This window comes from Chelon labrosus (genome assembly GCF_963514085.1).
Source record: "Chelon labrosus genome assembly, chromosome: 7".
Taxonomy (NCBI): Eukaryota; Metazoa; Chordata; class Actinopteri; order Mugiliformes; family Mugilidae; genus Chelon; species Chelon labrosus.
Genome location: NC_140343.1, coordinates 25,331,403 through 25,354,267, shown reverse-complemented (window position 1 = coordinate 25,354,267; position 22,865 = coordinate 25,331,403). Strand labels below are relative to the sequence as shown.

The following is a 22,865-nucleotide window of genomic DNA, read 5'->3' as shown; positions in this document are numbered from 1 at the left end:
TAAACATTAGTGCTACTACCATAGCTTCTGCTAGCTGACCGATGACTGATATATCGTGCTTCAATACAAAAATACCGTTTAAAAAGGCAACTGTGGACTTTTAGAGTTTTATTTATGTATGTGTTATGTGTTTTTATTTTATTTTTTTGAGAAGACGTTTCACAACTCATCCGAGTAGCTTCTTCAGTTCTAGGGGACTGGTGGGAAGTTTGAAGTTTAGGAACTTAGACTGAAACTATTGTTTGTAAACAACCATAAAACGGGTCGGTTTGAATGTTGTGTTTACAAACCTACAGACTCTATTTTTAAGAATCTTAGAGTTATTTTTATTGATTACATACTGATACTGACTACTCAGTTTGTGTAACACTAAGTCCTTGTTTTGTACATAAATTAAACCAAGCAGATGTATGGAAAACACTTATCTGAATATTGTCTCACTATCAGTTTTAATATAATTACTGTAGCCATATTACCTAATGATACATAAATGTTAATTTCCAATCATTTGTGCTTTGTGTGTATGTTTCAGCTGCTGTTGGCGTAACTGACTAACATCTGGGGCCACAGACCAGGAAATAGACTGGACCATCAAAAGATGGTTCCATCTCTCTCCAGGTAGAGATGGTGGCAGACTGAAGAGGATGAAGAGAAAGCAGGAAATGGACAGCACCATATCTAAAACTCAAAGGACAAAGACTGAAAGGCTGAAGAACAGTTTCTATCCACATGCCATCCGCCTGCTCAACTGAACCGTAACCAGACTTATACCACTGCACTTTACTCACATAGCTGCTCAATACCGTAAATGTGTGTGTGTGTATATATACAAACTACCCCCCCTCTAAGTTTACACTGGAGTTTTACCGTCTATATTTTATTCTGTATTACAGTCTATATTTTATTCTATTTTTATCGGTCTACATTTACACTTGTATTGTTTACCTTGTGTGTTAAGGAATTTATAATTACTACTGTTTTACTGTAGTACTCATTTTTTTTTTTACTACTGGCTGCAGGTACAAGAATACATTTTGCTGTGCATTGTACTATATATAACTGTATGTGACAAATACAATCTTAAACCTTTATGGACATGTCTAGAATCATAAATGTACAGTTTTTAAATTTGTTAAATGTTTGTTAAATGTACTGTGTTGACATGACTAAAAAAAATAAACATTTGCTTATACTACTGTACTTGTTTTTATATATATATATATATATATATATATATATATGAATAAATATGGCACATAAATATAGTGGCTGAGTTAAGGCTGACATCAGGAACCACTTCTGAAAATGGTTTGGCCCACCTTAGGGCCACATTAGGGCCAGCTCTGGTTGAAGTGTGGCTGAGATGTGGGCCTTATCTGGCCCACATGTTGGATGCCGGATGTGGCCCACATAAGGGCCGGAATTCTTTCAGGCATGTGGGCCGAGTGTAAGTGGGAGGTGTGGCCCAGAGGTGGGCCACACCAGTTTTGCTATGTGGGATGACTATATATAGTCAGAAGTGCGTGTATAGTTTTGGGCTATAGTTTTATATTAGATATATATCTATATCTTATCTGTATCTCTCTCTCTGTCTTATCTATATATACCGCTATTTAGGACTATCTATGTAACTATGTCTATCTATCAGTATAGTGTTATCTAACTATGTAACTAATTTATCTATTTCTCTCTGAATCTCTAATTACGATCTATCTCCACAAAATACGCAACTAACTCCAACTACAGCAACAAACCACTCTGCAAAGAAACATTCAAATGAGCACCACCAAATAGGGATAGGGTATCCGGGAAATCCCTGAACACACTCGATCCGCCAAGTGATTCACATGACAAACCGAACCCCTCAGGTGATTCGTTTGCTGCTGAAGCGTCCGAAGCACTTGAGTGACGTCTGAAGCAGTTCAAGTGCTTCGAGTGACGTCCGAAGCACTTGAACTGCTTCGGACGTCACTCAGCTGCTTCGAACGAACCACGCCTCGGCACAGTGGTTCGATACAATTGCTTCATGAGCTACGGCGCATGTGTCGGAGCCTCGGGTGTCAGAGGGCCATCACTATCTGTAATGGCTCTTGGGAATGACTATGAATTACAAAAAAGTGTATGACCAAATAATTTCTCTACTTAAATTATCACAGGTGTATGATATTTTTTGAATAAAACACACAATATATATTGTGTGTGTAACTTTTCCCAAAATGGTAGTATGATATGATATGGCAGGTTGTGTGTTTTTCCGTCACTTTAGGCAAATGGCATGGGCTTAAACAGGCAGAGGAAAGTGAAAGTGCTTGTGGAACTAGGAAGAGGGCACTCATTATGTCTCTTCCTAGCTGGCTCCATCCTCTTACCTATCTTTCTCTCCTCACTCTCCTAAATCTTCAAACTATATCTCTCTTTTTAAACTATCCAAACTATCTCCAAATTATATAAACTCTATCCAAACTCCGCAACTTGACACTCTATCAAAAACCCCGAGGGGTTTATAGTGCTGTCAAACCTCGCGGGAAAATCAGAACCACTTTCTGAATCAGTCACGTGGTACAGCCGGGCAGCGAGGCTTCGGACGTCATTATTTTTGGCCCCTCCCCTAAATGAAGCAAGCCTCGATACGCGCTTCGCGGAAACCCCGCCTCCATTCTCGACACACGCTTCGAAGCCTCGACACGTCTCGTAACATCACTACGTTCAGTTAGTTCAAGCCTTTTCCAGAGCAAGCTGTGCTCCGTGTCTGCTTACAAGTTTCGTCAAACTCCACACAGTCGTGTTTCCCACAGGGGCAATGCCGGTGAGTGACGCTGTGTGTAATATGTTTTATATTAGACGTTTTCTTAAGAGAATCGGGATGCGTAAGAAGGAAATTAATGTGTTGCATTTGGATTTGGAAATGATTGAAAAAGACAATATGAGCTAAAAGGTATTTTTGTTTGTGTTTACAGTTTTACAGCTTGTTTTTGCACTGCTGTGTGTAAAATAAAGGAGAGGAGAAAAAGACCTCGAGATGAAGCAGTATCGTTTTCTTTGTTCACCTCACCTGGCTGTTTATACGCGCTGGATAGCTAAATACGTATACGTTTAGTGAGGCCAGTACAGCCATGGTACCCGGTCTGGCTGTCGCTATGGACTCTTTTACTCGCCTGTTTCTAAATAGACTATTTTAACGTGTGTGCTCACATTTTACACTCTGGCTTTAAAACTTTTTAAGGTTTTTAATTCCCTGTGTGGCCCTTTTATCTCTGAATATAACGCCTTGTAATAAGTGCACCGGCATCAACTCCCACATAGCAGAGACAAGTGGGCCAGATCTGGCTTGAAGCCGGCACAGGTGGCGTTCACTCGGCACTGGCATACAGCATGTGAGCCGGACATGGCCCAGATGCGGCAAAGGCGGCACCGTCTTGACTCCGGCAGACAGATGTGGGCCACTTGTGGAGTGCTGAATTCGGCCCACATACCAGCTTAGACCTCTGGGCCACATGTGTGAGGCCGGACTCATGCCACCCTTAAAGTTATTTTTCGATATTTTTGAGTGAGTTGTTGTTTAACATCACAGATTTAATAAAAATAAATAAGTAAATTAAATATTATTATGATATATTGTCGATGTCAATCAATGTCAACTATCACAATATCGTTCTTGTCGAAACAGGACAGATGTCTCAGTTGATCTGAAAATTTAAAGTTAAACTTTGCAACAGCGGCCTTTCAACGGTCAGCCAAAATTCATCAGCCAATCAACGGAAGTAACGGAAGTAACGTAACCGTCCAGGTGACTGACGCGACCGACGTCACTGTGGCCGGAGCTGATGGCTGAGGACGGGAAACAGCTGTTTCCCGTCCTCTCTTTCCTCTAGTCACTCTTAGTGTGCTCTCCCCCGATTATTTTTTTTTTGTTTGTTTTTGTTTTTGTTTTTTTACAGAACCTGTATACCCTTTTACATTATTTACCTCTTCTCATCTTTTCCTCACCCCTCCGCTTACATATACTAATTTTGTAGGGGGACAGACGACCTCTGCCTGCTTGACTATGGAGTAGGGTTGCCAACCGTCCCTTAAAAAACAGAATCGTCCCGTATTTAGAAACTTAAGTACGCGTTCCGTATTGAGCTGAAACGGGACACACTTTGTCCCGTATTACCTGCTCTGTGACAGCTGACAGCGGGAATCCCGTTCATCTCATTGGTCGAGGCACTGTTGCTTGCGGATACCGGAAGACAACAAAGCAACAACTTTTCCTCACAGTTTCTGTTTGCTCTGTTTGAAAATCACTGTTTATGGATGACTGGATGTCGAAAGAAATTTGGTCAATTGTGCTCTTGATGGATGACAAAGGTACTGTACTCAAATTGGATGAGTTTAATACTAAATATAATTTTAAATTGCTCAGCTAAAAACTACATTAAGGTGATACAAAGCATACCAACAGCACTTACTCAGTTCATCAGTAATGATCTGGATAACATTCTTACACCAAAGTTTATATATTGACAATGAACATTTGTTACATAAAGGGTGCAACAATAAATTTCTTAGACAATATTTTGTAAAAATAATGTACCCCTCGTTACCAAGAAGGACTCTAAATCTTAAAAAAAAAAACATCATTATCATAACCAAACATTATAGATGCCGCTTTGCACCCCCCAACCCAAAAAATAAATAAATAAATAAAAAAATCTGGAATGTACTCATAAATGAAATATCTGTTATACAAATGTATAAAGAAAATTGAACATGCCCATGCTAGGAAGCTTTGTACACTTATAGATGAATATAATTTACTGCAGACCCCTGTTTAGTTCCCTTTTACTTTTATTTAATTTCAGTCACTTTATTCTTTAATTACTGGTATTTCTATCTTATTGAAAAGTAATTTTTGTACTATTGGCTTGATAAATGTGATTTATAATATATGGGAGGTGTGAATATATTTTTGTAAACGTTAACATGTTCTTGATCTGTACAACAGGAGAATATCATTGTACTTTTTGTTATTGTCAATAAACGTTATTTAAAAAAAGGAAAAACTTTCTGTTTGCACTTTTCTTATTGCACTTTTACAAGAGGAATGTTCTGCTTTCTATTGTTTTATATTAACTTAGACAGTTTTAAGTTAAGCAGGACAGGTTTCTGTTCAAGAAAGATAATTTATTGCTAATTTTGTTATTTTGTATTAAAAATAAATTGTTGAATAATATTTTGTTTTCCATGTGTTCATATTTCTCATAAATTAGGCACGTGACCAAACCACGCATCGGAATCGGAACGGTGCGCAAATGTGCGCAACCTGTGCGCAACCGCTTCATGAGCTACTGCGCATGTGTCAGAGCCTCGGTGGTCAGAGAGAGCTGAGAGAGAGGACCACTAGACCACCACAGATCACAGAAATAGATCACAGATCACATCGATCACATCCGCAAAATTGGGGTCGCGTTGTGAATACGTCATGATAAGCGCGACGAAGAGTTTGCGTCTACACGCTGCTTCCTTCATTTCACTGAGTGAAAAAAAGCGTGTGTATAATACCTTTTTCCTGCTCTGCTCGGTCTTCTATCATGGACAAAACTGCTTCAAGTACCGACGGAAAGAAAGCGAAGCCTGCTAAGATGGAAGATGGTACCGATCCTGTGAAGAACTTCGAGAAATGGAAAAAAAGGTACAACAAGACGAAAGCACGAGTGAAGCGAGAGAGTTCACAGAAGAAGAAGCCCGAGTGGCAGGTCGAGAAGGAGTACATCGACAGGCTCGTTAGCAGGTACGGAGACATCAACATCAAGGAGGCCATCAAGTTTTCAGACTTCCCCATTTCAAAGAAAACATTGTTAGGTTTGCAGGGAGCCCAGTTCCGACAGCCCACTGAGATCCAGAGGCAGACTATAGGCTTCGCTTTGCAAGGAAAAGATGTCCTTGGCGCGGCTAAGACTGGTTCTGGGAAAACCTTAGCCTTCCTCATACCCGTACTGGAGTGTCTGTACCGACATCAGTGGACCTCCATGGACGGCCTCGGTGCCCTGATCATATCCCCCACCAGAGAGCTCGCCTACCAGACGTTTGAAGTCCTCCGCAAAGTGGGCAAGAACCACGAGTTCTCTGCGGGGCTCATCATCGGCGGCAAGGACCTAAAAAGTGAGTCGGAGAGGATCCATCGCACCAATATCGTCATTTGCACCCCAGGTCGGCTGCTCCAGCACATGGACGAGACAGCCACCTTCCACGCCTCTGATCTTCACATGCTGGTCCTGGACGAGGCTAGACTTTGTGGTTAATAAGATGCAACAGGCAGTGAACAAAGTCCAAGAATGGGCCCTTCAATGGGGGTTTAGGATATCAATAGACAAAAAAAGACTTTATTCTTCTCTAGGAAGAAAATACATTTAAATGTAAAAATCAAATTATCTGGGGCAGATTTAGAGAGAGTAGAATTCTTCAAATATTTGGGAATTTGGTTTGATAAACGATTAACCTGGACAATGCATATCCAAAAAATTATTGACAAATGCAAGAAAGTGTTGAATGTGATGAGGTGTCTGCGTGGAGTTGAATGGGGAGCAAGTAGACCTGCTTTAAAAGCCATTTATACAGGGCTGATGAGATCAGTATTTGATTATGAGTGTGTAGTGTATGGGTCTGCTGCTAAAACATCACTTAAAAAATTAGATGTCATACAAAATCAAGGTTTGAAGCTATGCTGTGGGGCAATTAAGACAACGCCAGTGGCAGCAGTCCAGGTAGAGATGGGGGAGATGCCTCTCCATCTTAGAAGAGACCAGCTGTCTCTTGTGTACTGGGCAAATCTAAAGGGGCATAGTGAAAAACACATGAGTCAGTCAGTTTTATATCAATGTCAAGAAAGAGAGAATGACCTAATTAAAAGTTTTGGCTGGACCATAAGGCAAAACGTGATAACTATGGGAATCAGTGCTCTGGAAATAAGTCCTACAGTGGTTTATCCAGTCTCTCCTCCTTGGCTGCTGTCAGAGGTCCCAGTTGACTTGGGCTTATTAGAGGAAAAGAAGGATGTTGAAGTTGATCATTATAGGGTCCAGAGTTACATAGCTAGCAAATATAAAGAAGCAGTCATTTTATATACCGATGCATCTAAGCAGACTGATAAAAGAATGGGAGTTGTGTATGTTATCCCTCAATTAGACATTGAATTTGCAAAAAGAATTACTGATAATTTAGCTGTATATACAGCAGAAATGATAGCAATATGGATGGCCTTATTGTGGATAGAGAGCAATAGACCTAAGCAAGCTGTGATTGCATCAGACTCCAGCTCAGCTTTAATAAGCCTTAAACGTTTTCACTCTGAATCTAGACAAGATATAGTGTATGAAATAATCCAACTAGCTAACAATCTGCTTAAGGCTGGTAGTAGTACTGCATTTATATGGGTACCCGCTCATATAGGTGTAGGAGGTAATGAACTAGCAGATAAATGTGCGAAGAAAGCAGCAGGAAAGTCTGATATAGAGGTAGATATTAAATACAGCAAAGCTGAAGTCAAGAGCATAATTAAATCTAAAATAAATGGAAAATTTTTATGGGATAATGAACAGTCTGGGAGACACCTGTATAGCATTCAAGGAAAGGTGGGGAGGAGCAGGAATGTGTGCAGAAGTAAGCAGGAAGAAGATGTGGTGTCTAGAATGAGGCTAGGACATACAGGATTAAATAGAACATTATTTATAATGAAAAAACATGTTGATGGAATGTGTGAATATTGCAATAGTCAAGAGACCATAGAGCATGTAATTATGTATTGTCCTAAATACCATCAAGCCAGACAAAGATTGATTTCGCAACTTAGTGAAAACCAGATGACATTAAATTTACATGATATACTGCAGAGAGAATCTGGTGGAATTTGTTTTCATTTTTTGTTTTCTTTTTTGAAGGTAACTGGGTTATTAAAAAGAATTTAAGAAAGTGTAGGTTGACCTTTTGAACCACACTCCAGTCCAGATGGTGGCGGTAATGCACCAAAAAGCTGGTTGCCAACCGCCATATAAAAAGAAGAAGATGAAGAAGAAGAAGAAGAAGAAGATTTGCGTTCAGTTAGTTCAAGCTAGTGATGGCGAGATGTATGGCGTCAGATAACTGCCATAATCATGAGAGCGCAAATACAAACTTAACGAGCACGGGATCAGAAATCGAGGGCGTAAAAAAGATAAAAGAGAGAGGTAAAAAATAATCATGTGGCAAATTAAGTTTTTGTGCAAGTGTGTCAATTGTGAGAGAGAGCAATTGAGGAAGCCGTGGCGCTGCTCGCTCTCACTTCTAACCTCCTCACTTGCTAGCTTGGGGACGTTTCAGCGCTCTCGATATTTTTTCCAACCCGAAATACGTCACGGGTGTAAGGCTTGACAAGACGATTGCCGATCATGTTGCCGATCGACGTTTGTCGGCGGTAGGTGGCGGTAATGTGCTTAATGCTCCAAACAAGGAAGAAGGAGGAGTTAACAAAGAAGTTGGTCGGCGCGGCATACACCTGTTTACATGGCAACACGGATAGGTCACTTTTGCATCAGGCCGCGGTGATGGAGCCGGGAGGAAATGTAAGTTAAAATTGTTTTGCGGCATATGAACGTTAAACAAGTGTCACAACATTACTAAATATTTGAAATAGCTGCTTGATGACTTTTCTCTCATCTACCAAACCTCTTAAAGAAGCTAGCTCTTGTGAATATTTCAGTTATTTAAATTGAACTGATGCTATGGTTACCACTGAGATGATTAATTAAAGTCACATTGTATTTAAATGCGTTTGTTCATTTAAAAACTAAAACTTTCTCTTGGGCTTTCAGGAAATCCTACGTAGCATACTGGAACGTCTAATGACAAGACTTCAGTGGATCCAGGAACAGTCCTCTGTCGATCTTGATTATTTGGAGTATGTTTGCAATCAAGAATACATCTTACTTGATGCAGCATCTCGAATTTTTGAGATACCTTCCTCCATAACAGAGACATTAATACAGCTAGGCAGACTTGTTAAAGATGCCATAGAAGAGAAACAAGGTTCAATATTGTTCACATTGGAGCAAGGGGAAAGAGGACGCCCTAAGTTAAACTTCTCTGCTGAGTTCCTGAATTATCTTTTTGAAATACCACTACCTGTACAATGTGTGGCCAATCTACTCGGCGTTAGTGAGAGAACCATTTTCAGGAGAATGAAAGACCATGGCATCTCATCAAAGACATCATACAGCTCCATGTCTGATCAGGAACTAGACAACAAAATTGCTGCTCTTAAATCTAGCGCTCCACATGCAGGATACAGACTTATTAAAGGACTGTTACAGGCTGAGGGCCATCGTGTTCAGTGGCACAGGATTAAAGGATCCATGCACAGAATTGACTCTGCTGGTGTTCTGTCTCGATTGACACACATGGGGAGCACAGTGAGACGAACCTATTCTGTCCGGGGGCCACTGTCACTTGTCCATGTGGACACTAATCACAAACTAATAAGGTTTGCATAATATGGCATGTTGCACATTCTACTGGCACTGATTGTTTTGAAAAATGTCTGGAAACGTCATGGCTAACTTTTTATCTGTGTATTTTTGTCTATAGATACAACATTGTTATCTTTGGCAGCGTGGATGGTTATTCAAGAAAGGTAGATAAGATGTTTCTGTTACCGGATGTGTTCTTGGTAGGATGGATACAATTGCTCACTCTATTGTTCTTAGATCCTGTACCTGAATGCTGATAATAACAACAGGTCGAACACTGCTCTCCATCTTTTCCTGAAATCTGTGCAGCAGTTTGGTTGGCCATCAAGGTATGCTTCCTTACTTGAGGCTATTATCCCTTTAGACCTTTTCCTTAAACCATGAACACATTCTACAGTTTTAAAAACAGCTAAGCTGAAACGTCATGCATGTCAGTTAGCTTCCTCATGAACCAGACAATTTGCTATATTGTGTCTTAATGTAGAGTACGAGCCGATCAAGGAGTTGAAAATCTTGGGATAGCACGGTGCATGTTCACTGTGCGAGGGACTGGGCGGGGCAGTTTTGTGTCAGGAAAAAGTGTACATAATCAGAGGTATGTTTGTTTGTTATCCATATTGAGAAACTAAGAAATTATCAACTTTTATAAAACTTTAAAACATGAATTGTACTTTCAGAATTGAGCGTTTATGGAGAGATGTGTGGATGGCTGTGACCCAGATCTACTATAACTTACTGCACACCCTGGAAGAAGATGGCCTACTAGACATTACCAATGACATTCACATGTTTTGCGCACACTACATCTTCCTACCACGGCTTAATGATGATCTGGCCAAATTCAACGATGGGTGGAACAACCACCCACTGCGCACAGAGCAAAACTTGACCCCCCATCAGCTGTGGGTCATGGGCCACATTCAGAACCCCCCCACTGAAGGTAAAAACTTGCTCGCTCTCACTTCTAACCTCCTCACTCGCTCGCTTGGGGACGTTTCAGCGCTCTCGATATTTTTTCCAACCCGAAATACGTCACGGGTGTAAGGCTTGACAAGACGATTGCCGATCATGTTGCCGATCGACGTTTGTCGGCGGTAGGTGGCGGCAGAGCCCGTCTACGGAGAGCCTTCCCACTCTCTATTAAGTCCCATTGTAACGAATTTTGGTTGCAGTTCCACCAGATTTCCACTGGGGGCGATCGCCATGAGTGCAACATGAATGGGACTCTATGGAGCTAAACGGCTAAATGTGTCTCTTTCACCCGATTGTCGTTGAGAAATCTCAGATTTGATTGTAGGTTTTGCAAGTTCAACATGGGTTATAGGTCAAAAGTTGAATGAACGAGAACTTATGTCCTTTCGTTTTCTTACAGGTTGAGTTGTTGTTGCCCATAACACGCTAGCATTGTGCTAATGAACGCTGATTGGTCAGTGAAGGACTGATTACGACCAGATCCCGCTTGACGGCATCGTGGCATCCGAAGCGGGACCAGAATGTTAAGGCGGACTTTTTCGCCCAAGTTTTTTTTTTTTCGGCCCGGTCTTTTAAAACAACGAAACAGAAACTCTTCTAGCACGATTATTTACCCGTGTCAGCTGTGTTGTCCATGCCTCGAGAGAAAAGAAAGTGCAGAGCGCGAAAGCACCAAAGCAGTGACTGAAGGATTGCCGTAAAGCAGTATCTGGTCGTACGATGTGTATGACGTCATTGACATTTTAAAATACTTTTTAAAGCAAAATAAGTGACTCTAAAAAATCTAACACCCAGCAGTGTGTAATTTCTTTGCATCTCCTTTCAAATTCAATATTCAAATTACTGCACAAAAAATTATATCCTGAGAAAAGTGGATTTTGAGGGGTACTGCTCCATAGACCGCCATTCATTCTGCACTCGTCCTGAGAGCGCCCTCATATGGAATCAGAGTGGAACTGCAACAGTTCAGAACCCGGAAGTTCAGTGAGAGTGGAACTTCTCCCCATATTAGACGTTCTCTGGTTAAACTTTGCAACAGCGGCCTTTCAACGGTCAGCCAGCTATCCACTTTTTAAATTCATCAGCCACTCAACGGAAGTAACGTAACCGTCCAGGTGACTGACGCGACCGACGTCACTGTGGACGGAGCTGATGGCTGCTCGTGCACTCCGGTGAGACGGACAACAAAGACGTGGTGAGTGAAATACATCAGTTTTATGTTTACGATAACATTTGTTTTTGAGACAATGCGCTAGCCGTTGGTATACAAAGACAATGTCTGTCTAGAGTCTAGCCTGAATGTTAACAAGGGGCGCTAACGTTTAGCTATGAGGCTAACGTTTAGCTATGTGGCTAACGCGTGGTTAGCGTTAGCTAACGATTACCGTTAGCCTAAAATGCGGCTCAGGAAAGGATGGACTGCACTGTCTTGCTGTTAAACTATCATATTCGTTTTGAATAAATTATATAGACGAACTTAACACAGCAGATGTTTTGCCGAAGGGGTCGTTTTCTTTTTTTTTTCACGTTTTTTCCGGCTAGTTAAACATTAGTGCTACTACCATAGCTTCTGCTAGCTGACCGATGACTGATATATCGTGCTTCAATACAAAAATACCGTTTAAAAAGGCAACTGTGGACTTTTAGAGTTTTATTTATGTATGTGTTATGTGTTTTTATTTTATTTTTTTGAGAAGACGTTTCACAACTCATCCGAGTAGCTTCTTCAGTTCTAGGGGACTGGTGGGAAGTTTGAAGTTTAGGAACTTAGACTGAAACTATTGTTTGTAAACAACCATAAAACGGGTCGGTTTGAATGTTGTGTTTACAAACCTACAGACTCTATTTTTAAGAATCTTAGAGTTATTTTTATTGATTACATACTGATACTGACTACTCAGTTTGTGTAACACTAAGTCCTTGTTTTGTACATAAATTAAACCAAGCAGATGTATGGAAAACACTTATCTGAATATTGTCTCACTATCAGTTTTAATATAATTACTGTAGCCATATTACCTAATGATACATAAATGTTAATTTCCAATCATTTGTGCTTTGTGTGTATGTTTCAGCTGCTGTTGGCGTAACTGACTAACATCTGGGGCCACAGACCAGGAAATAGACTGGACCATCAAAAGATGGTTCCATCTCTCTCCAGGTAGAGATGGTGGCAGACTGAAGAGGATGAAGAGAAAGCAGGAAATGGACAGCACCATATCTAAAACTCAAAGGACAAAGACTGAAAGGCTGAAGAACAGTTTCTATCCACATGCCATCCGCCTGCTCAACTGAACCGTAACCAGACTTATACCACTGCACTTTACTCACATAGCTGCTCAATACCGTAAATGTGTGTGTGTGTATATATACAAACTACCCCCCCTCTAAGTTTACACTGGAGTTTTACCGTCTATATTTTATTCTGTATTACAGTCTATATTTTATTCTATTTTTATCGGTCTACATTTACACTTGTATTGTTTACCTTGTGTGTTAAGGAATTTATAATTACTACTGTTTTACTGTAGTACTCATTTTTTTTTTTACTACTGGCTGCAGGTACAAGAATACATTTTGCTGTGCATTGTACTATATATAACTGTATGTGACAAATACAATCTTAAACCTTTATGGACATGTCTAGAATCATAAATGTACAGTTTTTAAATTTGTTAAATGTTTGTTAAATGTACTGTGTTGACATGACTAAAAAAAATAAACATTTGCTTATACTACTGTACTTGTTTTATATATATATATATATATATATATATATATATATATATGAATAAATATGGCACATAAATATAGTGGCTGAGTTAAGGCTGACATCAGGAACCACTTCTGAAAATGGTTTGGCCCACCTTAGGGCCACATTAGGGCCAGCTCTGGTTGAAGTGTGGCTGAGATGTGGGCCTTATCTGGCCCACATGTTGGATGCCGGATGTGGCCCACATAAGGGCCGGAATTCTTTCAGGCATGTGGGCCGAGTGTAAGTGGGAGGTGTGGCCCAGAGGTGGGCCACACCAGTTTTGCTATGTGGGATGACTATATATAGTCAGAAGTGCGTGTATAGTTTTGGGCTATAGTTTTATATTAGATATATATCTATATCTTATCTGTATCTCTCTCTCTGTCTTATCTATATATACCGCTATTTAGGACTATCTATGTAACTATGTCTATCTATCAGTATAGTGTTATCTAACTATGTAACTAATTTATCTATTTCTCTCTGAATCTCTAATTACGATCTATCTCCACAAAATACGCAACTAACTCCAACTACAGCAACAAACCACTCTGCAAAGAAACATTCAAATGAGCACCACCAAATAGGGATAGGGTATCCGGGAAATCCCTGAACACACTCGATCCGCCAAGTGATTCACATGACAAACCGAACCCCTCAGGTGATTCGTTTGCTGCTGAAGCGTCCGAAGCACTTGAGTGACGTCTGAAGCAGTTCAAGTGCTTCGAGTGACGTCCGAAGCACTTGAACTGCTTCGGACGTCACTCAGCTGCTTCGAACGAACCACGCCTCGGCACAGTGGTTCGATACAATTGCTTCATGAGCTACGGCGCATGTGTCGGAGCCTCGGGTGTCAGAGGGCCATCACTATCTGTAATGGCTCTTGGGAATGACTATGAATTACAAAAAAGTGTATGACCAAATAATTTCTCTACTTAAATTATCACAGGTGTATGATATTTTTTGAATAAAACACACAATATATATTGTGTGTGTAACTTTTCCCAAAATGGTAGTATGATATGATATGGCAGGTTGTGTGTTTTTCCGTCACTTTAGGCAAATGGCATGGGCTTAAACAGGCAGAGGAAAGTGAAAGTGCTTGTGGAACTAGGAAGAGGGCACTCATTATGTCTCTTCCTAGCTGGCTCCATCCTCTTACCTATCTTTCTCTCCTCACTCTCCTAAATCTTCAAACTATATCTCTCTTTTTAAACTATCCAAACTATCTCCAAATTATATAAACTCTATCCAAACTCCGCAACTTGACACTCTATCAAAAACCCCGAGGGGTTTATAGTGCTGTCAAACCTCGCGGGAAAATCAGAACCACTTTCTGAATCAGTCACGTGGTACAGCCGGGCAGCGAGGCTTCGGACGTCATTATTTTTGGCCCCTCCCCTAAATGAAGCAAGCCTCGATACGCGCTTCGCGGAAACCCCGCCTCCATTCTCGACACACGCTTCGAAGCCTCGACACGTCTCGTAACATCACTACGTTCAGTTAGTTCAAGCCTTTTCCAGAGCAAGCTGTGCTCCGTGTCTGCTTACAAGTTTCGTCAAACTCCACACAGTCGTGTTTCCCACAGGGGCAATGCCGGTGAGTGACGCTGTGTGTAATATGTTTTATATTAGACGTTTTCTTAAGAGAATCGGGATGCGTAAGAAGGAAATTAATGTGTTGCATTTGGATTTGGAAATGATTGAAAAAGACAATATGAGCTAAAAGGTATTTTTGTTTGTGTTTACAGTTTTACAGCTTGTTTTTGCACTGCTGTGTGTAAAATAAAGGAGAGGAGAAAAAGACCTCGAGATGAAGCAGTATCGTTTTCTTTGTTCACCTCACCTGGCTGTTTATACGCGCTGGATAGCTAAATACGTATACGTTTAGTGAGGCCAGTACAGCCATGGTACCCGGTCTGGCTGTCGCTATGGACTCTTTTACTCGCCTGTTTCTAAATAGACTATTTTAACGTGTGTGCTCACATTTTACACTCTGGCTTTAAAACTTTTTAAGGTTTTTAATTCCCTGTGTGGCCCTTTTATCTCTGAATATAACGCCTTGTAATAAGTGCACCGGCATCAACTCCCACATAGCAGAGACAAGTGGGCCAGATCTGGCTTGAAGCCGGCACAGGTGGCGTTCACTCGGCACTGGCATACAGCATGTGAGCCGGACATGGCCCAGATGCGGCAAAGGCGGCACCGTCTTGACTCCGGCAGACAGATGTGGGCCACTTGTGGAGTGCTGAATTCGGCCCACATACCAGCTTAGACCTCTGGGCCACATGTGTGAGGCCGGACTCATGCCACCCTTAAAGTTATTTTTCGATATTTTTGAGTGAGTTGTTGTTTAACATCACAGATTTAATAAAAATAAATAAGTAAATTAAATATTATTATGATATATTGTCGATGTCAATCAATGTCAACTATCACAATATCGTTCTTGTCGAAACAGGACAGATGTCTCAGTTGATCTGAAAATTTAAAGTTAAACTTTGCAACAGCGGCCTTTCAACGGTCAGCCAAAATTCATCAGCCAATCAACGGAAGTAACGGAAGTAACGTAACCGTCCAGGTGACTGACGCGACCGACGTCACTGTGGCCGGAGCTGATGGCTGAGGACGGGAAACAGCTGTTTCCCGTCCTCTCTTTCCTCTAGTCACTCTTAGTGTGCTCTCCCCCGATTATTTTTTTTTTGTTTGTTTTTGTTTTTGTTTTTTTACAGAACCTGTATACCCTTTTACATTATTTACCTCTTCTCATCTTTTCCTCACCCCTCCGCTTACATATACTAATTTTGTAGGGGGACAGACGACCTCTGCCTGCTTGACTATGGAGTAGGGTTGCCAACCGTCCCTTAAAAAACAGAATCGTCCCGTATTTAGAAACTTAAGTACGCGTTCCGTATTGAGCTGAAACGGGACACACTTTGTCCCGTATTACCTGCTCTGTGACAGCTGACAGCGGGAATCCCGTTCATCTCATTGGTCGAGGCACTGTTGCTTGCGGATACCGGAAGACAACAAAGCAACAACTTTTCCTCACAGTTTCTGTTTGCTCTGTTTGAAAATCACTGTTTATGGATGACTGGATGTCGAAAGAAATTTGGTCAATTGTGCTCTTGATGGATGACAAAGGTACTGTACTCAAATTGGATGAGTTTAATACTAAATATAATTTTAAATTGCTCAGCTAAAAACTACATTAAGGTGATACAAAGCATACCAACAGCACTTACTCAGTTCATCAGTAATGATCTGGATAACATTCTTACACCAAAGTTTATATATTGACAATGAACATTTGTTACATAAAGGGTGCAACAATAAATTTCTTAGACAATATTTTGTAAAAATAATGTACCCCTCGTTACCAAGAAGGACTCTAAATCTTAAAAAAAAAAACATCATTATCATAACCAAACATTATAGATGCCGCTTTGCACCCCCCAACCCAAAAAATAAATAAATAAATAAAAAAATCTGGAATGTACTCATAAATGAAATATCTGTTATACAAATGTATAAAGAAAATTGAACATGCCCATGCTAGGAAGCTTTGTACACTTATAGATGAATATAATTTACTGCAGACCCCTGTTTAGTTCCCTTTTACTTTTATTTAATTTCAGTCACTTTATTCTTTAATTACTGGTATTTCTATCTTATTGAAAAGTAATTTTTGTACTATTGGCTTGATAAATGTGATTTATAATATATGGGAGGTGTGAATATATTTTTGTAAACGTTAACATGTTCTTGATCTGTACAACAGGAGAATATCATTGTACTTTTTGTTATTGTCAATAAACGTTATTTAAAAAAAGGAAAAACTTTCTGTTTGCACTTTTCTTATTGCACTTTTACAAGAGGAATGTTCTGCTTTCTATTGTTTTATATTAACTTAGACAGTTTTAAGTTAAGCAGGACAGGTTTCTGTTCAAGAAAGATAATTTATTGCTAATTTTGTTATTTTGTATTAAAAATAAATTGTTGAATAATATTTTGTTTTCCATGTGTTCATATTTCTCATAAATTAGGCACGTGACCAAACCACGCATCGGAATCGGAACGGTGCGCAAATGTGCGCAACCTGTGCGCAACCGCTTCATGAGCTACTGCGCATGTGTCAGAGCCTCGGTGGTCAGAGAGAGCTGAGAGAGAGGACCACTAGACCACCACAGATCACAGAAATAGATCACAGATCACATCGATCACATCCGCAAAATTGGGGTCGCGTTGTGAATACGTCATGATAAGCGCGACGAAGAGTTTGCGTCTACACGCTGCTTCCTTCATTTCACTGAGTGAAAAAAAGCGTGTGTATAATACCTTTTTCCTGCTCTGCTCGGTCTTCTATCATGGACAAAACTGCTTCAAGTACCGACGGAAAGAAAGCGAAGCCTGCTAAGATGGAAGATGGTACCGATCCTGTGAAGAACTTCGAGAAATGGAAAAAAAGGTACAACAAGACGAAAGCACGAGTGAAGCGAGAGAGTTCACAGAAGAAGAAGCCCGAGTGGCAGGTCGAGAAGGAGTACATCGACAGGCTCGTTAGCAGGTACGGAGACATCAACATCAAGGAGGCCATCAAGTTTTCAGACTTCCCCATTTCAAAGAAAACATTGTTAGGTTTGCAGGGAGCCCAGTTCCGACAGCCCACTGAGATCCAGAGGCAGACTATAGGCTTCGCTTTGCAAGGAAAAGATGTCCTTGGCGCGGCTAAGACTGGTTCTGGGAAAACCTTAGCCTTCCTCATACCCGTACTGGAGTGTCTGTACCGACATCAGTGGACCTCCATGGACGGCCTCGGTGCCCTGATCATATCCCCCACCAGAGAGCTCGCCTACCAGACGTTTGAAGTCCTCCGCAAAGTGGGCAAGAACCACGAGTTCTCTGCGGGGCTCATCATCGGCGGCAAGGACCTAAAAAGTGAGTCGGAGAGGATCCATCGCACCAATATCGTCATTTGCACCCCAGGTCGGCTGCTCCAGCACATGGACGAGACAGCCACCTTCCACGCCTCTGATCTTCACATGCTGGTCCTGGACGAGGCAGACCGCATTCTGGACATGGGCTTTGCGGATACAATCAATGCTATTGTTGAAAACCTCCCCACGTCCAGACAGACGCTATTGTTCTCTGCCACACAGACCAAGTCTGTCAAAGACCTGGCCCGGCTCAGTCTCAAAGACCCAGCGTATGTGTGGGTGCACGAGAAGGCCAAGTTCAGCACCCCGGCCACCCTGGAGCAGAGCTATGTTGTGTGTGAGCTCCACCAGAAGGTCAACATGCTGTTCTCATTCATAAGGAGCCACCTGAAGAAGAAGATCATAGTCTTCTTTGCTTGCTGCAAGGAGGTGCAGTACCTGTTCAGAGTATTCTGCCGCCTCAGGCCCGGCATGCCCATCCTGGCCTTGCACGGCAAGCAGCAGCAGATGAAGAGGGTGGAGGTTTACAATGACTTCCTGAGAAAGCAGAATGCAGTGCTCTTTGCCACTGACATTGCGGCCAGAGGCCTGGACTTCCCCGCCGTCAACTGGGTGCTGCAGTTTGACTGCCCAGAGGATGCGCAGACCTACATCCACAGGGTGGGACGGACAGCCAGGTACAAGGAGGGTGGAGAGGCCCTACTGCTGCTGCTGCCCTCAGAGGAGAAGGGCATGATTAACCAGCTGCAGGAGAAGAAGGTTCCCATCAATAAGATCCAGGTGAGACATCTGGCACAACACGCACAATCCCAGCACAGTACAGCTCAACTCTATGATGATGCTTGTTAGGCAGTTGTTTGTTATGATAATCTTGTATTGGATTGCGCAATGCAATTCATTTCCCAGCAGCTTAAAATAACAACACAGAACAATAGACAGTATGAAATAACATTTCAATAACAAGCATGATCACCATGCAGACAATGCTAAAGTTAATCTGCAGCTCCACTCATACCAGTCATACCAGCCTCTAGATTGACAGCTCCTGTTGAAGGCAACTGTCAGGAAACTATTGCATACTATCTACTCAATAGCAGACAGACAGAGCTGACTAGCAGGTGAACCTACAAACATTTAGCAGTTAGAGAATCAGATATTTCCATTGGGAAATTGTAATACAAATTGCAATTAATAAATGAATTGTCTTGAACAGTATTTCTTGACATGATTGTTTTTCTGATTTGACTTCTTTGGCTTATACACTGATCAGCCACAACATTAAAACCACTGACTGGAGCAAATGAGTAAATAACACTGACCATCTTGTGACAATGCTAGATCTTAGATCTCACATCTTAGACATGTACCACCCACCTAGACCAGACCAGACCCCCACCCTGTAGCAATGACACTACTTGTTGACTGCAGCCTGACATAGACACACACACAAAAAACAGCTTAGGAACAACTAAAAAAAAACATGAAGAACAGCACAAGGTGATGACCTGGCCTCCAAATTCATTAGATCCCAAACTGATCAAGTATCTGTGGGATGCACTGGAACAAGCCTGATCCACAGAGGACCCTCCTCTCGACCCATAGGACCCAAAGGCCCCCACTAACAACATTCTGTTGTCAGACACCACAGGACACCCTCAGAAGGCCCATGTCCATTCTCTGATGAGTCACAACTGTTTTGGAGGCACAAGAGAGACCTACACAATATTAGGAAGGTGGTCATAATGTTATGCCTGATCTGTGTATGTAAACAGTTGGTTGCGCTAATTGCCCCCTCATGTTTCATTAAACCTTAGCAGAAAAGGGTTCCAACACATTGAGGTAAAAAAAAAAACAAAAAAAAAACATTCAAATTATTAAAAATTCTAAATTATTATGGCTGTTATGTAATAACTTTGACAGCTCCATAGAAATCCCTGTCTTCAAAAACTCTCAAGGAAACCTTTAATTGCAATGGTACAAAGAAAAGAGCAGTAGAAAACATCTGTATTAAATCTGTTAACTCTCTGATTCCAGGTGAACCCAGAAAAGCTGCAGAGTGTACAGCAGAAGCTGGAGGCCTTCCTCGCTCAGGAGAAGGAGCAGAAAGAGAGGGCCCAGAGATGTTTTGTTTCCTACCTGCGCTCAGTCTATCTGATGAAGAACAAAGAAGTGTTTGATGTCTTTAAACTCCAGATCCACGAGTACGCTCTCTCCCTGGGGCTCGCCGTGGCTCCAAGGGTGCGCTTCCTAAATAAAGCCCAGGCACAGAGAGCTGAGAGAGGAGGACAGAGGGAGGAGGAGCAGTCTGAAGAGGAGGAAGAGTTGAGGAACTTTAAGACCCAGCTGACTGGGATGGTTCCTCGTGAGGAAAACCAAAGCTCAGAGCCAGAAGACTCCAGTGAGGAGGAGGAGGAGGAGGAGGAGGAAGAAAGTAGTAATGTACAAGATGTACACCAGCCTAAGACACTTCTCCTTGATGCAGCTGACGATGACGAGGATGACGAGGATCTGCGAGACTTGGACCTGCTGACGGTTAAAAGAAAGGATGTGTTTAATCTGACGGGGGGTGAACAGGATGAAGAAGAACCTGCCCTGGACTCCAAAAAGAAAACAGAAAAAGAGACGGTGTACAAAGAAGCCAAAAAGATCCTGAAAAGAAACTTTCAAGTGAACACCAAGGTGACATTCAATGAACAAGGAGAGGCTTCGCAGCTGTGGCCACCAGTCCAGCGGGCGGTGACTGGCGAAGAGGACGATGAAGAGGAACAGGTTTCGGGCATCAATGTGGAGAAGGCCAAGGAGAGGCTGAAACGGGAGGATCAGGAGTTCGACAAGCAGGAGTACAGTCGCAAGGTGAAAGCCAAACACAGGGAGAAGAGGCTGAAGGCAAAGGAAGCCAGGAGGGAGGCAAGCAAGCGGAAAGGACAGGAGTCTGACGAGGAGGACGAGGTGCTGGCATACCTGGCCAATAACAGCGAAGACGAGTTTGACCCCAGCACCTTGCCAGACCCCGATAAACTGCGCTCGGACGAGGAGGAGGAGGAGGAGGAGGAGGAGGAGGAGGAGGATCAGATGAGGTCAGCTAAACGGCAGCACAGCAGCGAAAGCAGTGGGGAGGAAGAGGAGGAGTTGGCTCCAGGGAAGAGGAAGAAAATGAGCAAGCCAAAGGATGAGCACACAGCTCTGGACACGGGTCTCTCTCTGGCTGAAGATGAGGAGCTTGTCTTACATCTGCTGGGTGGGCGAAGTTAGAGAAGGGTTGTGACATTTGGGGAGTGGGTTTATAAATAATATAAAATCAATCAACAAACATCCAAGTGCTCGGGCTGTGTCACAGTAGAAGACTACAAGTTAATTATATCCAATCTTTGTGTCCTAATTGTGTCAACCAGTGACTCGGGAGTATACTTGGAACTAATGTTATTTTGATTTGATTTTTGATTTCATATCAGTGTTATTTTGAATGTATGTAAATACACCGATCAGGCATAACATTATGACCACCTTCCTAATATTGTGTAGGTCTCCCTTGTCTCTTCAAAACAGTTCTGACTCATCAGAGAATGGACATGGGCCTTCTGAGGGTGTCCTGTGGTGTCTGGTAACAGAATGTTGTTAGTGGGGGCTCTGGGTCTTATGGGTTGAGGGGAGGGGCCTCTATGGATCGTCTCACAGGTACTTGATCTGTGTGGGATCTAGTGAATTTGGAGGCCAGGTCAACACCGGAAATGTTTGTCACATGTGCCACAACTTGCACGGTCACTGACTCATTTGAGCGTCCACACTGTTGAGCTTTGATAAAAGATCAAAACTCAACAGTGTAGACGCTCAAATGAGTTTTGAACTGAACCTTGAGTTATAATATTAAAATATATTAATTTCTCATTTCACTCTGTTTGAAATTTGTGGACTCCTCATTCAAGAGATTCATAACGGTAACGCTAGTTCATCCAACCAGGTCTAAGTGTTTCTGTCTCCTCTGAATGGTCACACTGGAACGCCACAATCTCTGCATTTCTCTGTAGCGCCACTGTGTGTTTTTCATACAGATAGAGATATAGGTGTACTCACTGATAGTCTTTATGATGTGATGATATAAGAAACAGTAATTGTGCTCCACATAAGGGTGTCAAAATAAAGACCTTCTATTCTTAAAATGGTAAGTTTTGTGTTTGCTACAAATGAAAACTTGAACAGACTGCAAAACATGCAGAAACAGAATATAAATTTGCTATGAAAATGCTAACATTGATAAAAACAGAAAATCTACAATATATATATTTTTTACACGGTCACGGGAACTCATGTACTTTAAAAGAGTCTTCTCATCTCAGCACCAGCTATAACACACAGAAATACCACCTTGATGCCATGCAGTTATTTGGTTTGAGCTCGTGGTTAAAGAAGGGCCACACACAAGTGTCATAATTATTATCATTTAATATCTTTAGTACTTGTCATCTGCCAAACTGTGGTTCACTACGAAACATGATTCGTACCTGACTATCATATTTGACTTTTTGTGTCAAATGCTGGAGGAAAGTGTGCCACAATGACTTTTTGTAGATGTTATCCAATTCCATTATACCCAAGAACATTCCAACACCATCTCTTGGCAAAAAAAAAACAAAAAAAACAAACCCTTATAAGAGTTTTGATCAAAGTAGGATTAATTTGATAGGATTAAACAATGTCTAGATTTTGTGCAGTCACGTGTAGG

The 22,865-nt window shown here is 41.7% G+C and overlaps 1 protein-coding gene across 9 annotated transcripts in view; it reads left to right on the top strand.

Annotated features, from left to right (window-relative positions):
- The window catches only part of ddx10 (DEAD (Asp-Glu-Ala-Asp) box polypeptide 10), a 28,288-nt gene extending 6,005 nt beyond the window's left edge, over nucleotides 1–22,283 (top strand). For 4 of the 9 annotated variants that reach the window (XM_084547875.1, XM_084547877.1, XM_084547873.1 and 1 more), the window contains 3 exons: nucleotides 5,253–10,422; nucleotides 17,255–18,925; nucleotides 20,180–22,283. In XM_084547875.1, the coding sequence (XP_084404001.1) occupies nucleotides 17,576–18,925; nucleotides 20,180–21,397 (2,568 nt within the window). In that variant the 5' untranslated portion in view covers nucleotides 5,253–10,422; nucleotides 17,255–17,575 and the 3' untranslated portion in view covers nucleotides 21,398–22,283. Of the gene's footprint in view, nucleotides 1–1,237; nucleotides 4,351–5,252; nucleotides 10,423–13,392; nucleotides 16,353–17,254; nucleotides 18,926–20,179 lie in introns of those variants that run through there. The other 5 variants (XM_084547876.1, XM_084547874.1, XM_084547872.1 and 2 more) reach the window with 5 other exon arrangements.
- Nucleotides 22,284–22,865: the final 582 nt, after the last annotated feature.